This window comes from Tasmannia lanceolata, unplaced genomic scaffold (genome assembly GCF_043159265.1).
Source record: "Tasmannia lanceolata isolate RefF3 unplaced genomic scaffold, GAP_Taslan_0.1 ptg000015l, whole genome shotgun sequence".
In the NCBI taxonomy this organism is placed as follows: Eukaryota; Viridiplantae; Streptophyta; class Magnoliopsida; order Canellales; family Winteraceae; genus Tasmannia; species Tasmannia lanceolata.
The window spans coordinates 57,414,486-57,430,724 of NW_027518692.1; the positions used below are offsets into that span (position 1 = coordinate 57,414,486).

General features: G+C 40.0%; 3 protein-coding genes across 13 annotated transcripts in view; 1 reads left to right on the forward strand and 2 right to left on the reverse strand.

Annotated features, from left to right (window-relative positions):
• Positions 1-73: 73 nt before the first annotated feature.
• LOC143892627 (uncharacterized) lies at positions 74-1,332 on the reverse strand. 2 transcript variants are annotated; one of them, XM_077397362.1, is made up of 3 exons: positions 1,049-1,332; positions 849-916; positions 74-569 (listed from the first exon to the last, which is right to left on the reverse strand). In XM_077397362.1, exons 1-3 carry the CDS (start codon positions 1,282-1,284, stop codon positions 298-300), a joined length of 576 nt encoding a protein of 191 aa, XP_077253477.1. In that variant the 5' UTR covers positions 1,285-1,332; the 3' UTR covers positions 74-297. The 2 variants fall into 2 exon arrangements, with proteins under 2 accessions (XP_077253477.1, XP_077253478.1); XM_077397363.1 differs by having other exon boundaries at positions 849-907; positions 1,049-1,330.
• Positions 1,333-3,475: 2,143 nt separating this feature from the next.
• On the reverse strand, positions 3,476-6,710 carry LOC143846209 (uncharacterized). The gene is made up of 3 exons (XM_077354631.1): positions 6,500-6,710; positions 6,255-6,352; positions 3,476-4,310 (listed from the first exon to the last, which is right to left on the reverse strand). Exons 1-3 carry the CDS (start codon positions 6,631-6,633, stop codon positions 3,685-3,687), a joined length of 858 nt encoding a protein of 285 aa, XP_077210746.1. The 5' UTR covers positions 6,634-6,710; the 3' UTR covers positions 3,476-3,684.
• Positions 6,711-11,204: 4,494 nt separating this feature from the next.
• LOC143892628 (U-box domain-containing protein 45-like) overlaps positions 11,205-16,239 on the forward strand; it is a 32,816-nt gene continuing 27,781 nt past the window's right edge. For 2 of the 10 annotated variants that reach the window (XM_077397364.1, XM_077397375.1), the window contains exons 1-4: positions 11,206-11,611; positions 11,715-12,011; positions 12,385-12,463; positions 15,922-16,107. In XM_077397364.1, coding sequence (XP_077253479.1) covers positions 12,001-12,011; positions 12,385-12,463; positions 15,922-16,107 — 276 coding nt within the window. In that variant the 5' untranslated portion in view covers positions 11,206-11,611; positions 11,715-12,000. Of the gene's footprint in view, positions 11,612-11,714; positions 12,012-12,384; positions 12,464-15,921; positions 16,231-16,239 lie in introns of those variants that run through there. The other 8 variants (XM_077397365.1, XM_077397366.1, XM_077397367.1 and 5 more) reach the window with 8 other exon arrangements.

Consider the following 16,239-nt stretch of genomic DNA (forward strand, 5'->3'; position numbering starts at 1 on the left):
AATAGAATTGTATGGTGTGTCGTGACAATCAAGCAAGGAATTAACCACTTTAATGTAATATGACAACCACTCGTACCGTCTAATCCAACCATTTATAGAATTGTATCGTGACAATAAGGCAACCCCTGGTACGGCATTGGAGGCAGAGTGAATAAAGGAAAACATATAGATCAGACGATAAGAACAAGGAGTGCTAAATTCACGGAAATCCCAAAAAAAAAAAGGCTAGAAAAACAACTCAATATACAGTGCCTAGTGGAGCCCTCATATCTAAGGATCACACAACATACCATATTCTCATAGCTCACCGTCTTTGAAGTTCATCGTAGAACCAAGATCGCCCGTGGCCTGCGATAATTTCTCTTTGGCAGCTTCGTAGTTTACCTTGGCCTTCTCTAAGTTAGCCTTGGCCTTCTCAATCATGCTCTCTTTCGCGCTCTCATACGCCTCCGCAAGCTTACGTGTCGCCTCCTCACAAGCCTGAAATGCTCGTTCTCTCTCTTCTCCAAGCTTTTGTTTTGCAGGCTCATAAGCCCGACTAGCTGCATCCACAGCTCCATCTTTTCCTTCTGTAACACCAATACGAAGTGAAGACTCCCCAAGGCAAAAGAGAGGGGACCTTTCTAAATACCCCCAAAATTTATTCTAATTTTGAAAATAAGATTAAGGGCACTTTGGAAGCAAGTAAGATTGAAATAAAACTATAATAATCCTTACTTGTATATAACATTATATGCAAATAAGACTATTCATATGAACTTCGATGTAAATAGGGTTTCATGATTAAATTTAAAACTACCTCCACTATTATATATGGGATCTTATGAATAGACACTTTCATATCATACCTGTTGCACTGTTTTTAACCTTGTCCTTCTCTGCGGCATTCCCGGCCTTTCCAAGTCCCCTAAACAAAATGAAGAATAAAACAAACGCACCATCTCAAATTTTACGACCTAGAATAGAATACTTCTAGTCCAAAAAATAGTCATCAGAGCCAAAAAAAAAAAACAGCAAGGGGAAAAGGAACCCTCTAATTGATACTTACTCTGAGATCTTCTTTCCTGCCCAATCAGTCCATGATTGGTCTTCCTTTTCTACGTTCTCCATGGTTTCTGCGGATTTACTTTTCATCTCCTCTGCTTTTTGCTTAGTGTTCTCGGCTTCTGCCTCGACACGTTCCTTCGCTCTTTCTACAGGGATTTCCAAACCAAGAACCATTGCCATCGATGAGAAGACAACTAAAAACACTACAATATAAGCCCACTTTGCCATTTTTCTCATCTTTCCTATCCAGACTAAGCTCTCTCTCTCTCTCTTTCTCTCTTTCTCTCTCTGAGGTTTTAGTTATAGGAAGAGGGTTCTTGCATTGATGTAAACGTGGGAGTGTAGGGGAGTGCACAGAGGCAACGTGGCTGATGGAGAGCCTCGTCATCAGGCACGGTCATTTTGCGTGTGACACGTTTCATGCAAAAAGCAAGATCCCACTGTTGTTTCTCATCTGACGAAAAACAGCCGTTGGAATTTTGTGACCTGTTAACACTTGTTTCTATTTCTGCCTATACACGGATGAGAACGGATGGGATCACTAATAATTTCACTATCCGGATCAGGGCCCACAATGTGGACCTGGTGGAGTAATAACACAATAGTTGTTTTTTTTTTTATCGTGCGGGTGAGAGTTCTCGATCGGTGATGGTTTGGCAACAACGATGTATTTTTTTTTTTTTTTGGTAAGCAAGCTGGTATTGCACCTATGGTTGAGATACAAAGCGTCAACCATTGACCTATGGGTCCAACCGCCTTTGATCTGCTTAAATAAACACAAGTTTCGAAGCATTTGGATACGAATCAATTGCAACGCGAGTAATTTTTGTCAATCGAACTCCACTCCAGGCCTCATGTCCATGATATATGTAAAAAGTGAGAAATTATATGGTGCCCGACCGTCAAGGCCCTTGTGGACTCAATCCACTTATCTCCCTTTTGAATATGGCCCTATTGACTCAGATATCCCCCACCTTGTCTAAGACGCGAAGGAACGAACATTTGAAGAGATGGTGACAAACAAGGAAATCGGCGTATTGGGCAACCTTGGGTCTCTCCGTAGTGAAAACTAAAAGTGAAAGTATTCGTATCCGCCAACAGCAGCATCTTAAAAAGTGAGCTACTGTTCGATCAAACATCAAGAGTGGTACCACCCACAAGGGACTTGATGGTCAGGCACCGTGTAAAAAGCATAGCAATATAATTTTTTCTTCTTCTTTTGAAATGGTGAGCATAGCAATATAATATATCTAGAAATTGGGATTTGCTAAGGACATTCCCAGACAGGTATTTGGCTGCTGGCTGTTGATTTTGATGTTGCAAGAGAGAGCAGCCACCTCAGATGAGTCAAATGAGCAAGGCAAAATCTCCGGAAAGGGAGCCTGTGTGGCTGCTCTCTTACAACAGGCAGCCCTTAAATGCTTTTATGTGAGAGTCCCTAGAAAATAAGGGTATTTTAGTCATTTTTCAAGACTAATTGGCATTTTGGTGATTTTCATTGGATATAGGGGTATTTCGGTCATTTTCACCAGATATAGGGTAGCTGGCCATTTTATCTGATACTGTGTATTTTGATTAATTTTTAAGTCATGGGGGTATTTTAGTCATTTTATGACTCAGGAATATTGTGGTCATTTTTGCCCGATATAAGGGTATTTCAGTTATTTTCCATGGCTCGAGGGTATTCTAGTCATTTTACCCTACAGTCGGTATTTTGATCATTTTTTTGCCAAAAGGGTATTTTAGTCACTTTCCACATCTCATGGGTATTTTGGTCATTTTCATTCATTATACGGGTATTTCGGTCATATTACATGACGCATGAGTATTCTAGTCATTTTTACTAGATACGGAGTATTTTGATCATTTTGTATGTCATGGGGTATTATACGGCATTTTGGTTTTCTAACATTTTAAATCCAAATCGAAAGAGCATTCAAACACTAAGGGCCCGTTTGGATGCAGAGAAGATTTTGATTTCTCACATTTGTGGCCCTTTTTTCATTGTAATTTGGATCGGATCAAATTCTTGGATTTCTAATTCAACAACTGACAATGAAAAAAAATAAGATTTCTAAATTTGCTGTGGAAATAAGAAATTGGAAATCCACAGATTTGGCAGGTTCCTTCACTCTCTTTGCTCCTCAACCTCTCCCCTCCACTAGAAAGTACCCCCTTCCCTCTTGTCTCCCTCTACATGAGCTGCCAGATCTATTCAATTTGTATTCAAAACTCAATTCCAAATCCAAATACAAAATGGGAGGCATCCAAAACAGGCCCCAAGTTTTATTAAATTTAGATTTGGAATCCAAATCTTTACATGGTCAACTAAACTGCACTATTTATAAATTTGTGAATTTTAAAATTATGAATTTCAATCCATGGATTTTTGAAATCCAAATTCAACTCCAAATCCAAATCCAAGGCGTATCCAAAAGGGCCCTTAATTTGACTCTCAAATCCAGCATGCTTTATCCAAGATGAAAATTTCATGATAAATGTCTAATAGAAACAACCATACTAACAATAATATAACAAAATCAAAAATAAAATCGAAGGGAAAAACAAGGGAGAGAAGATGGTGGCTGATAATGACAATCCACAAGAAGCTCTTCTCTTTTGTAGGACTTCAGAGTTTCAAAACTCGCCAATCTTTTCGTCTGGTTTACCCCCGAACTGTGTTCCCTTCACTTGGAAGTTTTGGTAGCCCTCCTTGCCCATCACTTTGGCACTCTCAGCGACACCGGCAACCTTCCCTTTGACTTCCGAGGCCATCTTGTAGCCCTCTTTGCCCATTACTTTGGCACTCTCGGCGGCACCGGCGACCTTCCCTTTGACCTCCGAGGCCACCTTGTAGCCCTCCTTGCCCATCACTTTGGCACTCTCAGCGGCACCAGCGACCTTGCCTTTGACATTCGACGCCATATCATGGGCGGCACCGGCGACCTTTCCCTTGACCTCCGACCGGTATTTCACCTCGCTCTTCACTTTGACATCCCCTGGGACCTTGCCTTGGACTTCTGGCCTATAGTTTTCCTGTCCCTTTATTTTGACATTCTGTCCGACACCTGCAACATTGCCCTTAACCTCACAATCCTTGTCTTGAGCAGCCTTGAATTGGTCTGTCACTGCATCCGTTGCCTTCGCTTGGGCGTCTTTTGCAAACTCATAAGTTTCATGAAGCCTTCGTTTCCCATCGTCGTAGTTCTCATTACCAGCATCTACAACTTTATCTTTCCAGTCAGAAGCTAATTTCGCTGCGCCTACAACAAAGAACAAAATCAACTAATTCCATGATCAACCCAAGTATATTAGAATCTCATTAAGCTGATTCTATGGCAAATCTCATCTAATCTTTAGTTTAAGATATTATCATTCATTCGTACCCTCACAAAAAATTATACCCCTTGAAGTCTTCAACTTCCTCCCCCTTTGAAGTGTTCGTCTTTGGGTGGTTCTTTTATTCTTTTTTGCTCTTGTTTTAATTTTTATCATCTCGATCGATCGCCTCGGGCTTCCCCCGTCCTTTTTTCTTTTTCTTTCTATTATCCTACTTTTATATAGGGCTGCAACTCGGGTCGGGCGGGTCGGGTTTTGGAGAACCCAACCCTACCCAAGAAATATCTCGGGTCGGGTCGGGTCGGGTTTTTTTCCGGAAAACCCACGATTCCCAAACCCGGCCCTACCCATGATAAATCTTGGGTCGGGTCGGGTTTTTTCACGTTGACGCAATTTTTTAAGGAAAATTCTTGTTTGGCAAGGCAACTCAACTCATAGAAGCAGAAATTACACTCACATTACACTTGAATCAAATAGTGATGTAATTACACTCACATTACACTTGAATCAAACAATGCTGTAATCAAACAATGTTGTAATTACAATCAAACAATGCTAAATGAAACACTTGAATCAACTCAACTCATAGAAGCAGAAATTACACTCACATACAGTAACAGTGGGTGCGTGGGTTTTCACTTTTAACTTTTAACTAACAATAGAAAAAAAATGTACATACTAAAACTTATGTAACTCGGGTCGGGTCGGGTCGGGCCCCTTCAAACCCGGCTCGACCCAAGATTCATGCGGGCTTTTGAATGCTAAACCCGGCTCGACCCGAAACCCATGAAACCTGAACCCAACCCAGGGTATTTTCGGGTCGGGTCGGGTAAAACCCGGCTCGAGTTGCAGCCCTACTTTTATACATAGACACAAAAGAGGAATGCTAAACTCAACTACTCAAGGGCGCCCTTGCATAAATGAGATGAAAGGGTGCCCCATTGGTTGGAAGTCACCAAAGTGCTTTTAACGCCTTTGACTGCACTTTGGTGACTTTCAACCAATGGGAGTGCCCTTTCATGTCATTTATGCAAGGGCAACCATGAGTTTAGCATTCCTCAAGAAAAAAATATCTCTCTAATAACACCCCCTCTCATGGCATGTCTCTAAAGCATTTACCAAGTGTGCCCACCTTGGATCTTAAATGGCTATCAACTCCACTCCTGGACAATAACGTGAGATCCATGATAGAGCTCATTAGAGGATCCATCTCCAAATCGATCCACGCTTATGAAGTATGAGACCCAGGGTAGGGCCCAAAAGATAATCTGTACGTTTTTAATGACTATAAAATGTACTCTTGAGAAATGTAAGATCTTGTGGACATTGGATAAAACCCAAGTGTGGAGTTGATAGTTGTTAGATATAGATAAGCTAAAGAATCCCATCATGGATCTCATATTTCTGAAGTGTGGATTTGGTAGCGGTTAAAAATTGAGTATGTAATGGGCCTTATATTGCGTACAATTTTTACTAGTGTTAAGTTGATGTAATTAGAGATTAATTACGTAGATACCCCTACTTTGGATCTCATATTGACCAAGAGTGGAGTTGATAAACATTGGAGATCCAATGTGGGCCACAATAGGTAAATGCTTTAGGTCCATTAAATTGGTGCCAACCAAGAGAGAATGATTAAGGTTACAAGTGAGAGAGAAGGCAGGGTGTTGAATTTATGGGTGTGTGATAGAGAGGAGAGCGAGGGGTGGCATTACCAATTTGTTTGTTTAAATTCAGTACCATTTATAGATCTCTACCAGGACATCAATAATTAGGCTTTAATGCTTTGTATTCAGTTGGAAGACCATCCTTGATAAAACAAGAAAATCAATAGATAGACTTCCTAATGCAAGCCTTGAAACTCTTACCAGATGTGGCATCAGTAACTATTTCCTTCGTTTTCACAGCAGCATCTCCGACCTTCTTCATCGCTTGATCCGTATCTTCATGTTTAATACCAAAGCCCCTAACCAAATAAATAAATAAATAACACATCTCAACAAATCCCGACAGTGAAAATAATCTCCAATCCAAGAGATAAACATATTGTTTGTTGAATGAAACAGCTTCTGAAAACATAGCCATCAGAGCAGAAAGGAAAAGATATACTCACTCTGAGAGCTTGTCTTTGGCCCAATAAGTCCATGATTCATCATCTGTGGCTTTTGCACCCTTACTTGTCAAAGAACAGAGCACCAGCCAGGACAATGCAAACCAACACACCAGAAAAGAGGCCCCTTTTGCCATTTTTCTCGTCTTTTCTTTCTAGGATCAAATAGGAAGTTTTCTTTCTAAGCTCAAATGGGAAGCAAAACTAGCCTAAAGAAAGATAAGAGGTTTGAGGTATATATATATATGGCGTTGAGGGTGGTGGGATTTGCATGCAATACCTGTCGTGAAGGCAAAATTTTGAGGAAAAAAAAAGGGTTTGACTATTCAACGCAAGTTGTGATCCATATTTACTCTTTGTACTTTTCTCTTGCCTGAGAAGGGTGAAAGCAATATTATCGGAGATAATGCAACATGGGGGTGTTTAGGACCATATGTAGTCGTTGAAACATTCATATCTTTACCCGTTCAGTCAACCTCCAGACCTGATATTTTACACCCCTTGTTTTTGCTAGATACAGCCTCTATGTTTAAACAAATCTTCACTTGGTAGGTGCTCAGTTAATCCATGTCATGTCTAATTCCGATGTAGTGATACAACAAAAGTTTCAACCTGTCGGGAATCTCCACTTTCCCTTTTGGATTTTCCAGCTTTTATACATCCATCAACAGAGCAGAAGGTGGGAGAAGGGACCAGAAGAACGTGCTACGAGAAAATGATGGGTGAGGGGCATTTGTTAGATGATTTCTGAGTGTGTATGCATGAGTTGTATGAATAGGAATATATTTCAGTTCACTGAATGCACCATGAACAAGACTGAGCAGACTACTGATCATGAACATCTGAATTGCTGAGAGACTATCTCAGCAAATCCGGGATAGACAACAAACACATCAATGCATCCATGCCCTAGACACTGGACGTTGCTAGCAAAACGGGCACGGGGTTTTATATCATGACACGTGCGAATAAAAAAAAAGAAGTGGGGCACGTATCCCGACTAATGCTTAAGATCGCCAAATCGGTTAGGCATGCTCAATCCGTTTTTTATTTTCTAAAGGGATCCCGTTTTACAAGTGTTTTCCCAATATATTTAGGGCAGTGATAAATCGACTCCCCATGTGTCTATCTCTCTCAGAGGAGTCGATTTATCACTGCCCTATATTTATTAGAAATTTGCTAGGCAATTTGGTAAGACATTTAGCAGCTCACTTTTTTAGGAGAGACCGGCCATCTTAGATGAATTAAATGAATAAGACAAAATCTATTGCTAGGAGGTTGTTGCTCTCCTGAAAAAGGGAGGCGTAAAATGTTCTACTATGAAATTGCCTAGCAAATCCATATTTTTATTAATAAGAGACTTTCAAGGATAATCACTCCCTCTCGCGGCTCCGGGCTCCCCCACTGAATCCCTTTTAATCAAGGGAGCTTCGTAGATAATCATTCTGTCTCCCCTAGTCTTCGTCAATCCGTAAAAGTTACAATATCAACTTCATAGAGTGAGGACATGAGGAGAATATACATTGGCTAAAGCTATCCTTAGGTAGCTTTATTAGTCAAGCGTGGGCCCACGCTTTATTAAGGCAAGTGCAAGGATGTGAACCCTAGGAGGGGTGTGACGTCTAGTAACATACCTTTAGTTTCTGTTTTCTTTCGGTCTCACTTCCCTTGTCTGTCATTTAGACTTACGACATGACATGAACAACTGGCCCTTAATAGTCGCTTGGCCCATTAAGGTTTGTACTTACTGTTGGCTGTATATCTTTCTTCTTTTGTCTATCTTTCCCTTCTTAATCATCCATTTAAAGAACATAAATTGAAAGCTGAAAATCATATGATCGGGGAGAAATTTGTGAGCGGCCCACCATGGGAAGACCTAGGCGATAAGGTCCACGATAAGTCGCCATCACCACCCGATACATCACAATACAATATGGCCATCAAAGTGCATTTATGATTATAAGGGCGCTGATATTTCCAACCACCCCCTGCAGGCTATTCCCCCACCCCCACGCCCACGATGCCCGCTAACGCTAAACATTAGGCTTTAACCGCTAACTCTAAACGGAGGTTATATTCCCCTTTTTTTTTCTTTTTTTTATGACGTAGTGAATCCCCACCCCCCTTGAATCATGTTAGTGCATCTCTCTCTCTCTCTCTCTCTCTCTCTCTCTCTCTCTCTCTCTCTCTCTCTCTCTCTCTCTCCGCAACACGAACAGTTGATGGGCCCCCAAAATTCTTCTTCTTGGCAAATCCAACCCACTATTACAGTGTACCGTCCAGACCATAGGATGATCCAAGTGGTCCATTTGATAGGCCACATCGTAAATAGGTTGTGTCCCAAAAAACCATTTCCATATGATGATCCTAGCCCTCAGATATAAAGAAAAGTTGCTTATTATGGAAACCTCTATAGATTGGAGGGTTGTGATCATCCGATGCAAATGATTTTTGGGGCACAACCCATTTACATTATGGTCCATCAAATGGACGGCTCGGATCATCCTATGGTCTGGACAGTACACTTCATTTTCAAAAATATGGGTGAGGCCTAAATTGGGCCTTAATGTTACTGTACGAATCACACCATAGGATGATCCAAACCATGGACGGCTTGGATCATCCTATGTTGTGGACGGTACGCTTCAATTTGAAAAATATCCGTGGGGGCTACGATTGGGCCTTAATGTTACTGTATGCAACTCCATAGGAATATCCAAACCATGGACAGCTTGGATCATCCTATGTTGTGGACGGGCCTTAATGTTATTGGACGACCAACTCCATAGGATGATCCAAACCATTCATTTTATGGGCCACAATGTAAATAGGTTGTGCCTCAAAAATCATTTCCATAGGATGTTCACAACCCTACAATCTATAGAGGTTGCATAAGATGTAGTTTCTATTTAGATCGAAGGGCTAGGATCATCAGCCTATGGAAATGGACGCAACCTATTCACGTTTTCTGGCCCATCAAATGGATGGTTTGGATTATCCTATGGTGTGGCATGGGCGGGGCCTACGTTGTTCAAAGATGGGCCACCATTCCACCAACTGTTTCTGTTGGGCCTACCAACTGTTCATGTTGTGTGTGTGGAGAGAGAGAGAGAGAGAGAGAGAGAGAGAGAGAGAGAGAGAGAGGCCAAAAGGTGGGCAAATGGTGGGAAAAGGTAAACGTGACATATACGTTAAAGCCTAAGGTTTAACGTTAGCCAGCCGTAAGGAGGGGGTGTGGGGAGGAATATCAGCGCCCTTAGAATAGCACGAAAACATTTAAAAGTAAATGAATAATTAATGCACTTTGATTATATGATTCAAGGGCCTCTTTATGCAAGGGCTTAAGAAGGGCCTTTTAATGGATCGCATCATTAAGTGCAACTAAATTCAGTTTCTCAACCTACTATAAAAATGATGTGGATCCATTCAAGGGCCCTTCATAAAGAGAGCCCTTGCATCTATCATTCCTCAACGGGGTGTCCTTAGTGCTGATTTTTGCAAGGGTGCCCTTCATTTTAGCATTTCTCTTATTACTATACTGATATTTTAGGGAATCGATATCCAAACTCCCATACGTGATTAATGGCATCCCTTTCTTCAATTTACACTTGGAATTGAGAGCTGCTTGGAAGCCACCGTTGTTAATATATATTCCTAGTAGCCATTCTTTTTTGTAGCCCTGTATGATCATATATTAATGATTATTATTTTCATGTGAAAAAACTAGTCCGTTTTGTAGAAGGGATAATGAAGACAAAATCTGCTGAAAACTGAGCCTATGTGGCTGCTGTCATGGCTGCTGTCAGATGCAACAGACCATCTGGGAAATTCCTTCTGCTATGGACCCTAGCAAATCCCCCATATATTTTATCGAAACATTTGCCCTGCTGATATATTCCCAAATCCTAACTTTGTAAGTTGTAACCATGGTAGTGACAAAGGCATTTCGCGTCTTCTTCGGGGCTGCTCTCTCATGCAAAAGATGGCCTGAGAAATGCCTTCTGCCATGATCCCTAGCAAATCCCATATATGGAGATGTTTGTGGATAATTCCCAAAAAATTCGGAAAAATACATTTTTGTGACCAAGGCTAAGGAATTTTGCGGGCCGGCTGTTGCATGAGAGAACAGATGAATTAGATGAATAAGACAAAATCTGTTGAAACAGCCGGCCCGAGATATGTTTACTTTTTCAACAGAGTTTGTCTTATTCATCTGCTCTCTCATGGAACTGCCGGCCCGCGAAATGCCTTCTGGGATGGCTCCCTAGCAAATTCCTGTAAATAATAGGCAAGATCAAGTACACCTGTTTACTAGATTATGATGTTATCCAATGCTCGTTTTGAATTTCATAATACATGAGAGGCAATGATAAATTAGCACCCCCTGTAGGATAATTCGCACCCCTGTAAGGTTAATTGACGTTAAAAAGGGTTAAAGTCTGTCATATACGGATATACCCTCCTCTAGAGGGATGCGAATTATCCACAGGTGGTGCGAATTTCTCGTGGGTACACTACTAATATTAGCACTACTAATATTAACTGCACAAACTCACTTTGTCTTTTGGCAAAAGTTATTACATTACACAAAAAACTCTAAGAAGGCAATTAAATAAGAAAAGACAGTGTGGATTTGTGCAGTTATAAAAAAACATGGTATTTAGCTCCACTGGCCCACTGTTGGGAATAGGCTTTTGACTTGTTGACGCCCCTATTAAGATTCCAGTCGCCGGAGACTGTCCGAAACGACCGTCTCCTTTCAAATTCCATCTGCCTTTGGGATGTGGTCCATGTATTTTACTTCCACATTTCCCTATTTGGGTTTTGCTTCCCTTTTTTTGGTTCTTTCTTCTTGTTCTCTTCTCTTTGTTTTATAATATATGGAAAAAAGCTTGGAGTTGTATTCTGCTGGGTTTTAATTGTGGTGTTCTTTTTGGTTCTGGGTTTTGGAATTTTAAGACAGAAGTGTTAATTTTGAGAAAATCTAGTAGTTTTGTAATTTTTTAGGATTTTGGGTTAGAAAGGTTGTGGGGCAATTTGGATTTTGTGGTCTGCTTTCATAAGAGTGGCAAGTTTGGAGACTGTTTTCTACTTGGTGTTTTCCTTTTATTGCAGGTAAGTCTTCTTATTGATTGAAATCTAAGAAACTCTATAATAGTACATATGCTTGCTATAGGATCACAATGAAATTCCTAGATTCACCCATTTTTGTGGACAGGTAAACATAGAGGATTAGGTGAATTATGTGGACAGGTAAATTAGTATTTATTGAAATGATTTTCTGATACTTGTTATGTATGTTGAAATTTGGATAATAAGTCTACCCTCATTTTTAACGTTTGGTAAGTTCTTTCTGTCCTGCAGAGCATGGCTGTGATTTACCAAAATACTTAATATTAATGCTTTGAAGCTTGACAGTCTTATTAGAAGCTTCATTGGATTCCATCCAATAAAAATTCTTATTTGAAAGTTCAAACCTATGGCGCCTCTGCGTGTCAACTTTAATGCAACATAGGTCAGCTCATGTTTTACATGTTTTTCATAGAATGGATCATCTTGTGGACAACTAGAACAATTTCACCCATGTTGCTTGCTTCCTGCCTTTCACTTTTCACTATAGCTTCTTGATTATGCCATCATTTTGGCATTGTTCCAACAGTCTGTCTGTCTATAATTTCACAGATTATAATGAAGTTTTCTTTGATGAAAATGCTATCCTTATTGAGAACTTTGGTGAACTTTTTTTATTGCTCGAGCTATGAATGTTTAATTGATATGGTACCCTGCAATTGATCTTTTCGGTTCTGGTATTCTACATTGATGGAAATCCATTTGCGGAATGATAGATGAGGCCCTTTTTTTTTAAAAAAAGATATTTTATTTTGCAGATCAGGGTTACTTTCTTATTGGATGGGGAAGGATGTTGTGGAAGTTGAGCAAGAAGTGCCATATCCTTATGATGTAAAGGTAAAAATTCATATTATATCTTTTCACATTGGCTCCAATGTTTCTTTTATTCTTTTGAGTTTTGTTAACTAACCAACTTCTCCAATAGCTTAAGCTGTTGGAGAAAGGCGTTATTTATCTTTTATATTTTAACACTCCCCCGCACGTGTGGCCGACTCGGCAAACACGTGGCACATGTGGTCCCACTTTGGGCCGACCATCACATGTGGATTTTTGCTATCTGGGAGGTTTGAACTCGAGACCTTTGGCTCTGATACCATGTTAACTAACCAACTTCTCCAATAGCTTAAGCTGTTGGAGAAAGGCGTTATTTATCTTTTATATTTTAACAAGTTTGAACTTTGATGTGTCGCTTGGCCCTGAACATTATATATATATATATATATATATATATATATATATCATGATTTTACCCAATTATATATTGCCTTTGGACCTTAAAGACTTATCTAGACCAAAGTTGCCAAAAATGCCGCCGGAAGGTGGGAATCACGCTTCCAGGGAAGCGTTCGGAAGCAGGAAACGCCTCGCTTCCCGATTTGGGGAGGAAGAAATTCTCAGGGGCACAAGGTGATAGTCTGATAGAAGCGAAACGAGGGGCGATCTTTGGTGGCTTGAGTTCCTTAGACATGGCTGGAGTTCCTTAGACTCTTATAATGTCAAAGTGGTAAGTGTTTGAAGAGAATTCCTTAAATTAGAAGTCATATTCCAGCGGGGAAACTGTTTTAGAGTATCCAAAGGAGACTGGGTGCATTTTTGCTAATGCATCCGAAAGTGACCTCAGTGTGAAAGACTCTTTCATGAGGCTAAATGGAAGGGTGAACCGTAAGTTCAAGTTTTGAAAAACTTCTTTGATAGAGAAACTGATAGAGTGGCGGCTTTTATGGTGACTCTGGACTCCCCTAGTCCCAGTCATGTCAAGCTCAAGTTTGACGGCTCTAAAGCAGGTGTGGCCCGTGTGGGTAGTCTTCTCAAAGATGACAAAGACATCACCAAGTGGGCGTTCTCTGGTCCCGTCGAGATCAAAGATGCAACAGAAGTGGAAGTGGCCACCCTTCTTTAGGAATCAAATTGATAGACCACAGGGATGTCGAAAGCATCATTGTAGAAGAAGATTCAATTAATATTATCAGGTGGCTGAGTAGGATCCTTATTATCCGTTGAGATTTGCCGATGTTATCAAAGAGATAATGGACAAGATTGAGGGATATAACATTACATTCCATCACATGAGAAGATCAGCTGATGGAGAGGCCAATCACTTGGCTAGGGAAGGGATTAATAGACCCAATCTTGAGCTTTTTGATTTTCTCCATCCTTGAGGGTGTCCCTTTTACAGATTTTGCTTCCTTTTCTTTTTTGCTTTGTTTATGACAATCTTGGTCTCTTGGGTTTCTCCCTTTTTTGAATAAATGAAGTTACCATTAAAAAAAAGGTATTTTCACATTGGTCCAAGTTAATAAATTGCCTTTTGCCTATGTAATTTGCAGACTATTTTAGTGGATTTTCAGCCATGGAGTTGTTAGTCATTTTAACCCAAATTAGGATAAATATAAGCCAAGGAGTTCTTTCTGTAGATAGTTTTTATTTTACGGTGCAGTGTTGAATACTTCTTGATACATGCGTAGCTTCACCAACTGCCCCAAGAGTTATCAGAGCCTATGCAAATGATGAAGAAAGAGGGGACTAAAATATGGGACCAAAGGGGAGCCAAATTTCTCTTCAGAATGATGTTAGTGTGACACCTTCTGACATCGAAAGGTGAATCTACCTTGTCCGAATAGCATAAATTTGGGAATTTCCAAATTGTATGTCTTGATAATAATGGCGATCATTCCCTGCACTGTTTAAAAACTCCATATATCAATCATCCACTCCCCCAAGTCAACTCGGTTTAACGTTGGCGGATTTCTTCTCCCACTCAGAGTTTTGCCCTACCAAATCAATCAAAAAATGCCTTGACTCGCCCAATTTAATGAATAATTGGCGTTTCAATTATTGACTTGCCCGGGTAGACTCCTTTATATCTTGGCCAAGTTTTTTCTCGGTTTGAGTTTTTAAGGCCTAATTCCTTGATTGTTGGAATGGTATTTGGAGGATTTTTAAAGACCCAAAATTTGCACAATGGTATTTGGAGAACATGACCTTGGATAGGATAGAATGGAAGAAAATGATCCATATAGATGAACCCAACTAGTGTCAAGATTAGATTTAGTCAATTTGAGCCAGGTAGATCCTTTCACCTTCTTCATGAAAATTTTCTAAAGGATTCATTAGCTGACCCCAACTAGTTTGGGACAAAGGCTTAGTTGAGTTGAGTTAAGTTGGTATTTGGAGGATTTTTAAAGACCCAAAACTTGCACAATCCATAATCCAACACTGAACTATGAAGTAAACTCAAACTGGAAGAGGGATATTCCTGGAAATCCAAGTGTTTGGAGCTTGAACAAGTTTCCGGGGTTGGAATCCAACTGCAAGAGGAGTTTGGAAGTTTATAGAGGTTGGTTTACTTTATGTGAGTTTTTTTTTTAATTTTTGAAATGATAGAGATTTCATAAAACCAAACCAAGAAAGCTACAATACCAATGAGGTCTAGACTAAGGAAAAAAGCAATGCAGAAATTTTTTTTTAAAAAAAAGCCAAAGGAGAAAACAAAACAAAACAAAACTTCTCAGGGAGGGAGATGATCAAAAGTTATAAGAACATCTCTCTAAACTCCAGTCAGAGTAAGATGATTGGCTTCAGAATTAGCAACTGACCAAACATGACAATCTTGATATCATAGTCATCAATCTTATCAAGAATTTCCTCCATGGCATCTGCAAACCTCCAATGATAGTAAACGTCATCTCTAATCCAACGAACCATGTTAAGAGAGTCTCCCTCAATAATAAGATATCAATTTGAGACTGATCTACCAACCAGACATTACAAATGAGAGCAATCACCTCTACCTCATTTGCATCTTTCTCCCCAATAAGACCAGAATGGGCCCACCTGACCTGACCTCATTCGCATCTACGTCGTGTTAATCTGATCTAACAACCTTGCTACCAAATCAGCTTCCCAATAAAAAAATCCTTCTGAAATTGAGATCCCAATTTCCCACCTGATCATTACTGAAGGAAGTAATACTTTTGACACCAGCCATATTGTACAGAACCGGAAAATCCAAATTCAGAGGTCTATTCTCTCACCAGTCATCCAGCCAAAACCTAATTCTGTCACCCCTCCCAAATGTAAAGTCGAATTTCAGAGCTTTATTATCTATTTTCAGCTGTACATTTTATTGATAAGTTAATTGTGCCAGGTCCATATCTAAATACCTATTAGGTAACTGTTTCACATCACTTTTGGATAGCTAATTTTGTTTATATCATTATTTTTTTTAACTTAATTCTTATGATTTATTCTGTTGTTCTCTGTACAGTTTATCTTATCAGATTCTGTGACGGCAGGTACATAGTTTAATGTGTGGGGAGCTCACAAAGTTTGTTAATAGGATCACAGATGTATTCCCAGCCATAGAATCAGCTAGACCAGGATGCAGGTCTGGTATAAAGGCTTTATGCTCTTTAAATGTTGCTATTGAGAAAGCCAAGTTACTTCTCCGGCATTGTGTTGAGTCTAGCAAGCTCTACTTGGTATGTTCTCGGTTTGGGTGTATTTTGGAGCTCTCTCAGAAACAGGGTCCCTCGAATGGTAGATGTTGAAATTTACATTTTGGTTTCGGTCCCAATTGAAACCGAAATTTCGGCTGAAATCCGGTAAAAAAT